Below are 15899 nucleotides of genomic sequence, written 5' to 3'. Positions count from 1 at the left end.
TAGGATAAAAAGCAGTGTCTTTCTCCATTATCCTCTCTATTCACTAAAGAAAGGATGAATATAGGTGTTTCCCTGATGTTTATAAATAAACAATTTTTCTAGACTGATCATAAAAGAGCTTTAGTGACAGCCACTGCAGACCTTCTCTGCACTAGCTTTTAGACAGGCAATCTTAACAGATGTGAGTCCTGATACACCGTCACCTCACATGGTATTGAAGATACTAGAGAAGGGAATTTAAGTACTCCTGCAGTTTTCTTCACCTGTTTTCAGGTGTTTCCTGTTCAAATTCATTTCCCACCACTCCACCACTGAAATATTTTAATGTACTAATGAAGTCTATTCAAGAGAACAGGTATCATTAACAGATCAAATTTTCTTAATGCTACACCTGACATCAGTACTCCATTAATTCTCAAACTGAATCATAGAGTTAGTCACAGAAATCATCCTCTGTAGAAACCCTCTCTGTTTAAAAGTCAGGGTTTGGCTTTGTTTCCAGGGCATGTATTTAATAGTTTGATGAGCAGCTGAAAACAGAAGTTTTAAAACATTGTGCAGATTCAGTTACCTTTATCACAAACTAGAAAATATGATGTAACATAATTATTTTTAATTTTGAAAAAAGCTGAAGCACGGGTAATCTTCCATGTATGTAGTGAATTAAGCTACTGCTAAGGTATTAGGCTGTAATTCAGCGATAATAAAGGCTACTGGGTAATTATTGGTTATTGTTCCCAGCAAAAAAAGGTGCATTATTCTGAGGTTAACTATTGCAATAAAGCAGTAACCACAGTTTTGTGAATATAATTTTCTCTGAGAACACTAGTCTTCAGACCATAGACCCTGTGGTATAAACATTGGAAACCATTAACCTGGGGGGGAAGGCTTAAGTCGCTTTGCTATAAAAGGCTACAAAAAAAGTGTACTTGCTATTTTGCCACTGAACTTCTGAAGGAAGGAAAGTGGGAAGAAGGACCTCAACTAGTACTATTCTCCAAAATTTCAAATACTCTTAAGGTGTATTTTAACATTCTTCACTAAAGATTTGTCAGATCTGAGTGAAATTCAGACCTGGGAGTAGTCAGTATGAATGAAAAACCTTGCTAGCACAATGCCTCAACTGAGATACAACACAAGGGAGATACTTCTTCTCTGGACTTTTCAGTTGCTGAAGCTCAGTTACTAATTCTGTGGTCAGAAAAGGACGAAACCAACCACTTCTGACCTCAAACCTTTCAAATGCTATTCCTATAACCATTTGATCTTTTAAATTAAATCTGTCTTCTTTTGCCTTCATAAGCACTATTTGCACAGGAGAGCTCTTCTGAGTGTGAGGCCTTAAAGTTCTTCCTACCTTCCTCCTGTCATCCCACTATTAAGCAGGAATGTCTAGTATATAGCTATATTTACGTAGGAACCCATCAAAACAAATTTATTCAGATTTTCTTTTATGTGGGGGGAAACGGTGACAAAGGATGAGGAAAAGGCTGAGATCATTAGTGCCTTCTTTGCCTCAGTCTTTAATAGTAAGAACAAGTTGCTCTCCGGGCACCCAGCCCCCTGGGCTGGAAGACAGGGACAGGGAGCAGAATGAAGCCCCCGTCATCCAAGGGGAAAGGGCCAGTGACCTGCTGCACCAACCAGACACCCCCGGTCCGTGGGGCCGGACGGGATCCCCCCGAGGGCGCTGACAGAAGGGCTCACCCGGCCGCTTCCCAGCACGTAGGAGCAGCCCTGACTGACCAGGCAGGTCCTGCTGACCGGAGCTCAGCCAGGGACACCCAGCTGCAAAAGGGCAGGAAGGAGGATCTGGGGAGCTACAGGCCTGGCAGCCTGATCTTGGTACCAGGGAAGGCTGTGGAGCAGGTCATCCTGAGCTCCGTCACACGGCACGGGCAGGACAACCAGGGGATCAGGCCCAGCCAGCGCAGGGTTACGACAGGCAGGTCCTGCCCAACTAACACGGTCTCCTTCTGTGACAAGGTGACCCGCTCAGTGGGTGAAGAAAAGGCTGTGGATGTTTGTTGTCTGCTTGGACCTTAGTAAAGCCTTTGACACTGTTTCCCACAGCGTTCTCCTGGAGACGCTGGCTGCTCAGGGCTTGGATACGCGAGCTCTGCGCTGGGTGAAACCTGGCTGGCTGGCCGGGCCCAAGGAGCGGTGGTGAACGGAGTCAAACGCCGTTGGTGGCCGGTCACAAGTGGTGTCCCCCAGGGCTCAGTCCTGGGGCCAGTCCTGTTTAATCTCTTCATCCATGATCTGGGTGAGGGGATCGAGTGCCCCCTCAGCCAGTGTGCAGAGGGCACCAAGCGGGGGGAGCGCTGATCTGCTGGGGGGCAGGAGGCTCTGCAGGGGGGTCTGGGCAGGCCGGGCCCGTGGGCCGAGGCCAGTTGTAGGAGGTTCAACAGGGAGAAGTGCCGGGTCCTGCACTGGGGGCACAACAGCCCCACGCAGCGCTACGGGCTGGGGAAGGGTGGCTGGGAAGCTGCTGGGCAGTGGAGGACCCGGTGGTGTTGGTCAACAGCCGGCTGAACATGAGCCAGCAGTGTGCCCAGGTGGCCAAGAAGGCCAACAGCAGCCTGGCTTGTATCCAAAGCAGTGTGGCCAGCAGGGCCAGGGAAGTGATTGTCCCCCTGTGCTCTGCACTGGTGAGATCGCACCTCAAATACCATGTTCAGTTTTGGGCCCCTCACTACAAGGCAGACATTGAGGTGCTGAAGTGTGTCCAGAGAAGGGGAACAGAGCTGGTGAAGAGTCTTTTGCACAGGTCCTATGAGGAGCGGCTGAGGGAATGGGGGTTGTTTAGCCTTGAGAAAAGGAGGCTCAGGGGAGACCTTGATCGCTCTCTACAACTGCCTGACAGGAGGCTGTAGGTCTCTTCTCCCAAGTAACAAGTGACAGGACAAGAGGAAACTGCCTCAAGTTGCGCCAGGTGAGGTTTAGATTGGATATTAGGAAACATTTCTTCACCAAAAGGGTTGTCAAGTGTTTAACAGGCTGCCCAGGGAAGTGGTGGTGTCACCCCCCCTGGAGGTACTTAAAAGACATGGAGATGTGGTGCTTAGGGACATTTTAGTGGTGAACGTGGCAGTGCTAGGTTAATCATTAATGATCTTGAAGGTCCTTTCCAACCTAAACGATTCTATGATACTTGATACATGCAAAAATACAGACAGCATAAGCAGTAATAAATTCTGACTTAAAAAGAATTAATGGGTGTTAGACTAAGAGAATGAAACAACTAGTACTCTTTATCATGCTTCTTTCATTACAATTCAGGCTAAATAAAAAGTGGGAACTAGTCAGATTCAAATACAAATGAATAAATTCAGTCATATTTTAAATCAACTGGAGGAAACCTTGTGAAGTCATGGATTTTTTTACTGATTCTTGTTTTTTCCAGCAATAGCTTTTTTCTAATGGAAATGAATTCTGCCCGATTGCTAACTACAATGACAATTTGCAAATACAACTACTGTACTGAAAATGTTGCTAACAAGAGAATACAGAGTATCTGTAGATAATTTAGCACACACTTTACTGTTTCCTAATGTTTTACTGGGTTAAAAATGCTGATGCATCTATTTTTTAGTAGACAGCTATTTTATTATTAGTTAGCTATATCAGCCTTAATTAAGAATGCATACAGCTATCATTTTACCACATGCACCTTAATTTGGTAGAACAAACCAACCCATTTTATCCTAAGCAGCACCTTTCCATACATGCACAGGTAACCCAAATGCCCTCTCTACAATACCCTGACTAGTAATAAATTAATACTTTGGATCAGATGTTTAAACATTAAACATGTTTAAGATAAAAACAACCTCTAATTATACCACCTCTTTAACACACTTTTTTTTTTACTCTGTCAATGTAATGTTCTCTTCAGATACAGAATGTAGTTTCTTTTGAACTTTGAAAGAAGGTGGAAGACTGAGAACATTGTTAATATTACCATTTACTGTGTTTTCTTTTGATACTTGCAAAAGTTTATTAAATAAGTGCAGTTTAAAAAGCTGAAAAATATTGTGCTGATTACTAGCAACTGCATTACCACTTTCTTGTGCTGATAAATGCATGGCTGCGTTTTGCCTATGGACAGTTTTATTTGTCACGGTTAACTCCCACTTCTGTGAACAGAGAAAAGGTCAAATTTCTTCCAAAGTAAAGCTTCCAGGTACCATGCAAAATACCTTACCTCTCAACTATACTAGTTATATTTGTTTATAGCTAGAAATCAGTCCTCCATAAAATACATAACTGTTCATTATCATCATGGTCAGGCAACAGTGTAAGTAAAGAGATGACAAGAATTGGCCTGCACTGCTAAGTCATCATTAGCAAGTAAGTTCAAGGCACAGCCTCACTGAAAGGATCAAACTAGAAGAATTTAGGGGCTTCAAAGAGAAAACAATATGGCTATTTAAAGCCAACTAAGATCCTTCCCTTTTGATGCAGGTAAAGTTAACTTACCTGTTTGACCCAGGCTGCCAAATAAAACTCAAAGCGTTTTGCGCCCCATTCAGTGTCAAATGCTAACAAATTAATAGTACATATATTAGAAGTGAAGCAATTCCTTGTTGGAAAATGCCTTTCTTGTAAGTTAAGAAATGGCCATGAAGGACCTGCACTTAGTCACTTGAAGCACAGCCACTAGTAAACCTATAATTGGTAAGAAATCTCAGCCAAAAATATCGGTAACATCCATGTGATGTCCAATATGCACTTTATACCACAGAGACTGTGGAAAGTTCATGGGGTTTTCTCTTAAAATTAGACTTTACACATATCTAGATAAGTAAGAGTTTACCTTATTCTGGGGTTATCCAAACCAAGTTTAAGTCAATCATCTTAATGCAGACAATAATAAGAAAGTTACATAGTACTCCTCAGACCGACTGAAAACACACACTTACTTGAATTGTATGGCTCTGTAGTTCAGGCTGCTATCAGGTACACTGTATAGACTTGTCTTACTGTCAAATGTAGTTTTGTGAGACAGTACATGGTTAAATACTCCTGTGATCCAGCTGACTTTTGGCACAACACAGATAAATTTCAGTGATGATTTCCACAAAAAGCGAGTAAAAGGAATTTTATGATAGACATCTGTGCACAAATGCCTTGGAAGAAAAGCTGATTGAACCTGCCTAAAGAGAGCAGTGTGGGGCTTTTTCCTCTGCTTCCTTGTTCAGCACTAAACTCAGCTACGGGAGACCCACTGCTGACCAGAGCAACAAGATCTTCTTCAGTAGGGCGTCCATAGTGGACTGGAAAGGAATTAAAGAGTGAAAATCAAGCACCTCCCTTTCCCAAAAGCTGTGTTGAGGAAAGGGGAACGGAGAGACAGATCATGGCAAATACCAGATTGAATTCCCTCTGCCTCTGCTTCTTAATTAGGGGAAGACTAAATGGAACATGAACAGATGGGAAATGAGCCACTACTCACTTAGCACAGATCTATGAGTCACAAAGCCAAAACAGGGAGGATGTCCTTCAGATATAGACAAAAAATGCATAACTTAACCCTCCAAAAGATACAGATTTGATGATCTAACAGCCCTTTTACCATCACTTACTGCTACTACAAAGCACTACCATAGTGTGTCAGGAACCAGTGGAGCGTGTATCTAGCTGTACAACTTTGAAGCATTAGTCATAATAGGTTAATAAAAATCACCTGCTTGTATTATAGCATTAGGGAGCACAAAACTCAAAGAAAAGAGGGTCACACTGCCCTGTCCCCTTCAGATTTTCCCAGCCTTCTCCAGCTCTGCCACGGTGTGCCTCGGTCCTCTGGCACAATTAAAACATGTCAGCCACACATACCCTGTTCCACTTAACAGCTTCACTTAGCAACTCACTTCAAGTCTCCTGCTCCAAGTGTGTGTGTTCTGCCAATTCCCCATTCACTTCTCATTTGTGAAGTTTTAATCTTGTGCCTGCTGGTTTTTTGGTCTCAAGAGAAAGAAAAGGTTTTGTACTTTTGAAGTGTGAATACTTTTATGAGGTCATTTAAAGACTATGCTAAATTACTTGTGTAATTACTTATACAACTGAAGACACATTTAACATGCCAAGCTCAGAGACACCTCTACTAGATAAATTTCTTTTTCACATACCTCCCCCTCTCTCCCAAACAGTTTCCCTCTGAGAAATCACTGGCTAGAAGTCTCACTGCCCTGACATGAATCAATATTAAAAACATCACCTATATGGTACTGAATAGCAGGCAACCAGAAATACTCATCTGGTCTTCAGTGCTGAAGGGCTACAGATCACAAAGAATTTGTCCCATACCACAGAATTAATTTCTGATAAAATAATAAAAATACAGCTTTAAATATAAATGGGTAAGTAAGCTACACCACTTACTAGTACTTCCTTTCCCAAAGAGTTCTTGATACAAAAGTTAATCAGCACACCCAAATTACGTATCATCATTTCACACAGGAACAGCATATTCTTTAGCAAATTAACTGAAAGGTTATTCGGTTTTACTATAGACCCACTCTTCCTTCAGTAACTCCTTCCCAAACTTAACAATCTGTGCAGACTTTTATTTCCTACAGTAAATCTATATTAGGTAAGAATTTTTTTTTCCACAAGTGCTTTTTGGAATCCACAATTCTTTGAAGTTCACAGGAGCTTTTCTGCAGCCTTCAACAGAATTTCATAAACTAGAATCCAACAAAACTGCTACCCATCAGAAACCACTTCATTTCACCCAGCCATTCACCAAATGAACTGCAATCTCTGCTTTTGGTCAAGGTACAACTTCCAAAAAGGCATTCTTGTTTTTTAAAACTTCAAAAGACCAAGATTCACCACTGTATTTTGAATTTTAATTATTTCCTTTTCCAGTCATTTCTAGTTATTCTTTCCTAAAGTACCTAGTGTTGTTTTCCTGCAAGGATACTCACATACTACTTCTCAATTCTAATTTTTTCAAGTGCAGCAGGTCAAACTCTGTCACTCCCACCACAAGGCATTCTCTATGTCCTTACATACCTTTGACACTGTTTTTCTGTATCTTTTTCTATATCCAAATTTTCAACATCCTTTAAGATGACTAGCACCAAAACTATATATAGTATTAGCTTCAGGTATAAAATAAACAGATGTTAAAAAAAGTTAGAGCTCTTTCTGGTCTTATTTTATACCTTCCAGTTTATCCACCCAAGGATGCAGTTACTCTTAGACAGGAGCTAACAGCAGCGCTAAATTCTTGTCCTCTTTCACTTCTTGTTCCTTCCCAGAGCTACTGCCTCCCTGAATGCAGCCTTCACTCTCTGTAATTCTGCACTCCTTTTTATCCATATAATTATTCATCTGACTGTATTAAAAGACATCTTATTTGGACAGGCTCAGAATACCAGGTGATCAAAGTGGGTTTTGTACAAAATCCTTATCTTTATCCCACTTTGCCATTTGGACAGATTTTGCATCTTCTCTAAGGTTTCATTATGTGAAATGTCAACTGCTCATTGACAACTAAATTTTTGATTTTTGTCATTTAATCATCTATTATTTACAAAAAATATATTTTTTATTGCAAAGCCCCACGTTAATTGGCATTTTAAAAATCAAAGTCACAAAATATCAAGCCAAATATTTTGTAAGAGGCATCCTCAAGAATCCTTAGAAGGCAGCTAAAATACCCCCTAATGCTTTATAGCCTCTGGAAGTCTATTTTTACTTTGCATGTTGGTCAATATAAATAGCAGCCTACTGTAATTAAGTAACAGTAATGATATTATTGATAGTGCTAGTTATACCAACACTAGATCTCAAAAAAAGTAAACTGATTTCCAGAGAGATTTTGGTTGCTTCTAAGAGCAACAAGTTAAGCTGTTTGGAGCTTTTTTCCAACTGAAACCATTTTTCTGAGGAACACACATGGAGCAGAGCCACTAAAGTACAGGAAAAGCGTGTCCCCCTGCCCACTCCCTCTGTAACGGCAAGCTATATTTGTAACTGGCAAAGTATTGCCCTCCTCTTCAAAGATGAGCTGTTGGCGAAGCTCTTCCTCCTCTGCCCACTTTGCTTAAGATGTTCACAGCACAGATATTTATCTCCACAGTGGGAGGCCAAGGATTAGCCACAGCCTCCAAGAGGGTGGAGAGATTTAAAGGTCAATTTAATTAGCTCATTCTAGTATCTTACACATCTAATGTAAATGTCATAGTTAGAAAACTGCTACCTTAGCAGACAAGATTATATTTTAGAAACTTTGAGGACGTGAACTGTGTGTTGGATGTAATACAAATACTTAAAGTAACTAACCTAAAAAGGGAGCCTAATAAAAATTGTCATTGAGTCAGAACTTTTCCTAAAAGAAGGAGAAAAAGGGCAATAGAAGAATCCTAGTGATAAAGCATGGAGAGCTTTAAAGGAACAGCAATATTTCAAACTGACTGGCTTAACAGCGTCTCATTGATTTAAATCTTCCCCATTTCTCGATGTCTGGACAGAGGCAAACAATGGTTTCTGGTACTGTGATCTCATCTGAAAGTCGTGGAATGCTAAAATGAGCTTTTTACAAGCCCTGTGTACCCTAAAGACAAATCACATCACATCCCAGGCTATTTAAGAGTGCCTCTGGGCAAGCTTTGCATGAACGAATAGGCAAAACCAAGTGCACAGATGATGCTCTGTGATGACTGAAATCATAGGTCAGTGGAAAAGCCTGGCAGCAGTTTGTCACTGTTAGAGAATTACATACACATGGTCTGGCTGTTCTTCTGTGACAGCAGTCAAAGCAGCGCTGCCTGGCCTGTGCATGGCTTCTCATGAAGACAAGCTTGCAGCTCCTCACAATGTTTTTTTTTTTTCAAAACCTCAGGAATCATGGACATGGATGAATTAGACCTGGATTACTGATTAAGAAGTATTACAAAGACAGTGTCATACAACTGGACATAGATGTTCCAAATATTTTTTTGCTATGATTTGAAATGAGCAGCTCACTTCTGGGATGGTGTTCAGGATAGTGTTTTGCTAATGATTTCTAGATGCAAGAAACACTAAAACACTAGAGTTTTGCCTAACAACAGAAGCACCAAACCCAGAGATGTCTGTTTTTGCTGTACAGGGATAGGTAGGGACGACTTTTGGGTTTACTTTTTATGACGGCACCATGCATTCTACCACTGCCATTGAGAAGCTTCATGTCTAGAAACACTGATGAGCAAACATGATCACAAAACACAGACCTCCGACACTGACGTATGTTTAAGGAGTCCGGCGCGTAGCAAAGCATACCTGACTAGTAACATATGCTACAGGCACATTCATGGGTATGACCTCCCCTCGTCTTTGGCAGCTGTATGGACAATACTGCATGATGATTTCTTGTCAGCGCAAAAGCAGGGCTCTCAAGAGACCTATAGTGAGTGTCATGGGACCTCCAAAAGACAAAAATGGGATGCCACTGCTCCTGTGGTATACCTGTCAGAAATATTGTCCTTTCTATGATCTTGTTAAGATGTGGATGTACACACTCTGAACACCTATGAACATTTATAAGCAAATTGTATTCAAGGAGTGATTACTGTGATTAAAGACATGAAAAACATTGACAGAGAAAGGTGAAACATCAACTTTTTCTTTTTTTTTTGTACTGAGCTATCCTTCCAGGAGAAAGGTTATGAGTTCCTTGACTTGGTTGAATGAGAGTTTAATGAATAAAACACTTGACTCTTTCCTAAATCAAGTTATCCTATTGAGATTGTAAGTGGGGATTTGAAGCTGTCAGCTTAGGGCACGCACTTACTTTGGAAAGAGTTAGCGCTCTTTTTCTGGGACCCTCTCCCCTTCAGCTCTGCAAAGCTTGGCTTAATGCCTCACTTTCAACAGCTATCTCTGTAAGCACTCAGGGAGCACCTAACAGCTCATTGTTTTGATGTTACAAGCACATGCCAAATTACTTTTTTCTAGTTTGAATAACCCAATTGTGAATGATACTCAGCTTAGGCAAGAAACTGCCCAAAGCAAGGCAAAATAAATGTTTTCTCTAGGGAAAACTAACAGAAACCAGAGGTTAAAATTTCTGTTGCTCTACATACTAAGGTTAAGTCCGACAGCCACCAAATTCTTATTTGGCCTCACACTTAGGCACCAAATGCTAGAACATAATATTCAGCTTGCAAACTTCATTTTTTATAGGCTGGAAAGACTAACAAAAACTGTGGTGTTTTTAGTACAGCTGGCTTAACACCTTACTACCAGGTAACTGCTGACTACAATATGTAAGCAGTTCTGAACCTCTTGGTGCCAACATCTATTTGAGATCTACAAACTGCATATTCTGCTACAGGAACCTGACAGACTAGCTCAAGAATTTCTCATGTGCTGACAGACTTACCATGCTAAAATTACCAGCACAAGAATTTTCTTTTCAAGATAGTTCTTGCTTCCATGATTTTTTTTTTTGTTTTTACACATTTTATTAAATGTTCAATGAAAAGATCATGTCTTAGGAAGAAGATTGAGCTCCTAATATAGTTGTTGCTGACATATTTACTGTTGACCTTGTTGTCTGTAGTCTGATGCTAGAAATGGCTCATTCGTTCCCAAACCAAGGGCCAATAAATGGAGGCATGAATTTCAGAGCAGAAGCACCAGCAGAGAGCTTTGATTCAAATTTGGTTGTCTTTAGAAACCTGTAATTCGGACTGTAAAATAATTTTTAAGCTCTTCATATGATGTCTTAGGACTAAGTCACATAAAATGAGAAAAAATTATTCATAGGTTGACAAGAATGCTGGTGATCTGTTAGATACTTGAAAATGACATTAAAGGCTGACTTCTAAAAATGAACCTAGAATTGATGCCATATTACAGTCTGGACTACAAATCCTTCTGTCTAGAAAGTTGTGAGAGATATAGAAACATAAGGAGACACCCATATGAGGAGAAGTAAAAGATACTGAGTTCATATGATTTGTTACCAGGGAAATTGCTTACAAGCAGAAATTTTCAACTTCCATTTTAGATTTCAATCTTTTCTATGGAAAAATGCACATAGAGAAATAATAAGCATCTCTAAATTAAAAAGCGCTTATAGATCATCTGCTAAAAGTTCTTTATGAATACCTTATCCTGTACAGAAATCTCTACAAACTGCTCCTGCAGACAGGCAAAATCAGATCTGAGCATGTCTCCTATTACACCAAGTATTAAAACTTAAAGGGAAATCAGTTGTGCTCTCCCCCGTCCCCAGTAGAAGGTTCATTAGGTACACTGGGACACTGTGCCCTCCGGTATGAGCAATTGTATTTTATTGGGCAAGAACCCAGACTCCCTCTTTTGCCTAGCAGAATCCAGACATAGGATTCAGCAATAATTTTAAGCAAGAACAGATGTGTTGGAGCATAGTAAAGTTTCCCTTTCCAGAGTAACAGCAGCAAAAGCATTTTTAACAGTAGTAGATGCTATTTTTCTAGAGTTTGTTGGGGGGTGTTAAGCTAGCTGCTTGTCAATCTCATAATTTTGCAGTTTGCAGAAGCTAGTCCTGTAATTCTTCTGACAGAATTGTCCTCTTATTTTTTTTTCAGATAAGAAATTATGTCAACTGACTGAAAAGAAACTCCAAAGTTACAACGGCTACCCCATGTATTCTGGAAAAAAGAGGCTTTTCTGCAGAACAACCTTTGCAAAACCTATGTCTGCAGCTGAGGGGGAACGCAGAAATGAAAATTAATTTAGCACTGTAGTGAGGGATTTACTTTACAACATCTGTTTTCTAATCCATTTTTTTATTTTTCTGCTAGGAATAGCTAATGCTCTCAAGTATCTTCCTGTTAATATTAAAAAGATCTTAAGAGTTAAGGGTTCCTTTTCAGTGAAAGAAGATGACACTAACAAAAATACAAGATCAAGATAATTTACCCTATCAAGGCAAAATCTGTCTTTATTTAATGCTCTGGCTTGTAGAATTAGTTTGACACTTCTAAGAATTACCTTCAATCTGAGATCCATATGTACTTATAACTTCCAACAGCACAAAGCAAAAGAATAATCTCCTTCCCTTTGATAATCTGTAGTCTATGTAAATGGTTAAAATGGTTTTGAAGTTTTTCCATTACTCAAATGCAATTTTGATTCATACTGACTAATCATCAGTTGTGTTTTCCTTTAAGAAAAAACAGACCATTTTTTAATTCGATACAATAAATATCCTAGTAATATGTGATCACCAACAAGGAAGATCAGGGTCTAATAGAAAATTTTTTGACATAAGAACAAATTTTCTTAACCTAGACCGAAGACTTAATTTATCATAACAAATTCCTATAGGCAACCTTTGAATAAAACTCAAGGTTTAACTAATTTTATAGTATATTTTCCACGTTGCTGTCCATAATAAAGAACGAATCACTAAAAAACTCCACTCAGTATTAGCAACCACACATGTATCTCCACGGAACTTTAAACTTAGGTTCAACACTAATCAAAACGTCTCTTGGAGATGCCCTGCTAGCTATAAAAGACAGATATGTAGGACAGATTACCAAAGATGCTTCTGAAAAAGACGTTGGTTTTCATCATGTGAAGGGAGAGAGTCCATATAAGAATTGTAATTGCCATTCCTAAAAGTGGCTTCCTATAAGGCATGAACCATATACAGTTTAAGGAATTCCGCTGATTCTGAAGTCAGACTACTTGTAGAAAAAAACCCTGTACTTCGAGATTTAAATCTGTCTTCATGGGTAAGAGATCTCTGTAAGAGAAGATCCCTATATAAATCATTCCACCTCTGAACTAAGCCTATGTGTTAAGCAGTCCACATAATTACTGTACAAAGTGAGTAACACAATGTCAAGAATTAAAATGAGATAGCCCGGCAATTAGGAGCCTGCACTACCAAATTCTTTTCATGAGGCAAGGTTTTTTTATTCTTTCCTCATGAGTAAGCACTACCTGCCCTCTGGAACAACTCATCAAGGATATCTGCAGAACGTTCTGAAAACAAAAACATTTAAAAATTATGTTCTTCCTGATTTAAGCTGATGTATCTGACTAATGAACAAAGTAATTTGGTTTATCTATCTAAACCAATCCTATCTTGCTCAATAATGGGAATAACATTGTCCACAATTGATTAGACTCCCTTCCTGAAAATCATTATACAAGAAAAACTATCCAGAGAAAGTTATTTGCTATCTCTTCTGTAAGCTTTCCATCAGTTCAATACTGCACAAGCTTTTTCCAATTCATGCTTGGCTCTGAGTATAAGACAATCATTTTATCCAACATCCATTGGAATAATTTCCTTGAAGACAAAGATTATCCAAAAAAGTACATACAGTGAGTCTCCCTTTGTCAAAATAGATTCCCTTTTTAAATCACAGGGAATGTAGCATTAAAATGGAAGCAACTTCTACTTTTAATAGGCATAATCCCTATCTTACACATAGGGTGACTTAAATTTTTGCTTTGTGTATTTCTGTAAAAATAATTTACTTTTGAAAGTGCATTTAAAATACATTACTACTTTGAGCATTAAAAAAAAAAATTATCAGAACAGTCCAGCAGAATAAGAATTCAGAGGGATAAACTGCTTGGGTTGAGGAAAAGAATAATAGTGAATACAGACATTGCCTTCCCTTAGGTCAAAATCAATATTAACTATCTTCTGGTCTTCACTAAATATACTTGAAATACTAAATAGCAGTGAAGATTTTTTTTTCCCTAACTACAACATAATTTTGTTGAAACAAAGGATGTGGTTGTGTTTTCTTCTTTTGGATTGTTGTTTGGTTACATTGTCAAAAAACCCAAACATATAGCTACGAACAAGAAAATTTGTTTTTAACCTGGAAATACAGACATTTTATTTAGTGACAGTCCTTTAACATAATTTTATCGTTGTTATCATCAATAAATCCAAGCAGCCGTGTAACAGTTACAACCATGGAATTTCTGTTGTAGAAGAGCAGTGCAGATGGAAACATCTCACAGTGCTGTCAAATGAATAATTTTTTATTACGCCAAGTCTGCCACTTTTAACTAATGACAGCCTCTTAAGTCTTCTAATAGATATTTACTGAAATATAGTTTTGATTGCCTAGTAATATCATCACCCCATCTTCTAAAAGATAGAAAGCACGAGCTGACACCATAATTTTAAGTTTAGGAGCAATCACAATGTCTTTCCTCTTTGACAAGAAAAAGGAAATATTCATATAAAGGGATCAAGTAGCTTCCCAAACAATAGTATACTCTTTGGTCCATCAGGAAAATTGAGCCAAGGAATGCAATTTTATTTAACTGTTTTAACTGTTAGCCTGAGTCTTGGGGTATTTCCTCTTAAAAAGCTCTTCGGTAAACAGGATAATGAAAAATCATGTGACAGGATCATGACAGCTGTACCAAAAGAAACCAACCCAACCCTCCTCTTCACCTGCTGGCAACATGTCTTACCTAATTTACAGTGGCCGCATACAGAGATCCAGAACCTAATCTTCATCTACATTCCTGCAAGCACATTTTAACCCATCTATGCACGTCTAATACATTGCTTGATATTGAAAAAGGGAAAATTGGTAAAAAGGATAGTTAAAAGATTAGATTTCAGCTGCAGTCTTCAGTCTGCTCTATGTAGCAAGAATGGGACTGTTCTTGTAAAAATGCATTTCATACTATTTGTTTAGCTACTTGGAACCATTCATTAAACATCTTTTCTTAATATATCCTAGTGATAGGTTACAAATACAGTTGCAGCCCCCAACAAAATAGTTTATAAAAGCAAAAGAGCATGACAGGAGGCAGCGCTGGGTGACACAGCAAGTGCTTTTTTGGATAGGATATCTTGCAGTGTGACTGCAGAAGGAATCATTCCTGTGACTTACAGTGTGCATTAGGAACAATTAATGGAAAAGGTAATTGTCAGTGAGTGTTGGCAAATCAGACTAAAGCAGAGTTCAACAATGTTCTTTTGCAAAGACAGAAAGAAGCTGTGGCTGCAAGAAACAACCCTGCCAAATCTAGAGCAATTTCTTCTTTTGCTGTATCTGCTCTACACAAGCAATTTGTTTCCAGATCCTCTTAACAACAGGAAAAGGAGACGTGATGAAGCAGTATGAAGTTGGCAGGCAACAGGTTGCTTCTCTAAACAAAAAGAGCATGAAGGCAGAAAAAGGAAAAAAAACCCAACAAAACAACAGGCTCTGGTCATTTCAGAAACCATATCTTGCACAGACATACCACTGAAGCAACTGTTATTTAAGTGACCCAGTTGAATATAGTATCTCTTGTCAGTAGTATCCAAATATTATTTTTTCTTCCTATTGTAAGAGGTACCACCCTACAGTTTTAATAACATGGCTTATGACTGGGAGGTACTCTAACAGGAAGTATGCAGGACTACCGACAGCAGAAGGGTAGGAACCAGAAGACAACCAGGGCAGGCAAAGAGATGAAACAAATGTTCTGCTTGCAGGTGAGGGAAGGAGTAGAAAAAATGCCTTCTTTTTCTCTCAGTTTTCCTCCAACTTATACAAAAGAACTTTATTTTTGCATATTGGCTCACGTGTTCACAACTCCAGCATTACGAACCTTTACAATCTGTATATATCACCGGTTCAGGCATTCTGAAGGCAAACTTACCTGAAAGTCTTGATCATCAATTCCAAACCTCTCTCTTAGATTACGGAATACCATTGGACAATATTCCTTAAATTTGAAATGACTTGGCATGTTTTCTCTGAAAGAATATAAAACCAAATCAACTTCATTCACCTGCATATGTAATAAGTAACTCTAAAGTATTCTGTCTCAATTCTGTTCATACAAAGCAGAGGATAAGGAGATTTACAGTCTCTCTTCTAATGCTTGCTTTTTTTAAATGAGATTTGGTCTCACAATGTTCTGTTCTTATTCTGTAC

The 15899-nt window shown here is 39.0% G+C and overlaps 1 protein-coding gene across 2 annotated transcripts in view; it reads right to left on the bottom strand.

Annotated features, from left to right (window-relative positions):
- PIP4K2A (phosphatidylinositol-5-phosphate 4-kinase type 2 alpha) overlaps positions 1-15899 on the bottom strand; it is a 115232-nt gene that overhangs the window by 36317 nt on the left and 63016 nt on the right. For both annotated transcript variants that reach the window (XM_055706785.1, XM_055706786.1), the window contains exon 3: positions 15622-15718. In XM_055706785.1, the coding sequence (XP_055562760.1) occupies positions 15622-15718 (97 nt within the window). The remainder of the gene's footprint in view (positions 1-15621; positions 15719-15899) is intronic.

Source organism: Falco cherrug, chromosome 4, assembly GCF_023634085.1.
Source record: "Falco cherrug isolate bFalChe1 chromosome 4, bFalChe1.pri, whole genome shotgun sequence".
Lineage (NCBI taxonomy): Eukaryota > Metazoa > Chordata > Aves > Falconiformes > Falconidae > Falco > Falco cherrug.
The sequence above is the reverse complement of the archived record's forward strand: the minus strand, read 5'-3'. Positions and strand labels throughout refer to the sequence as shown.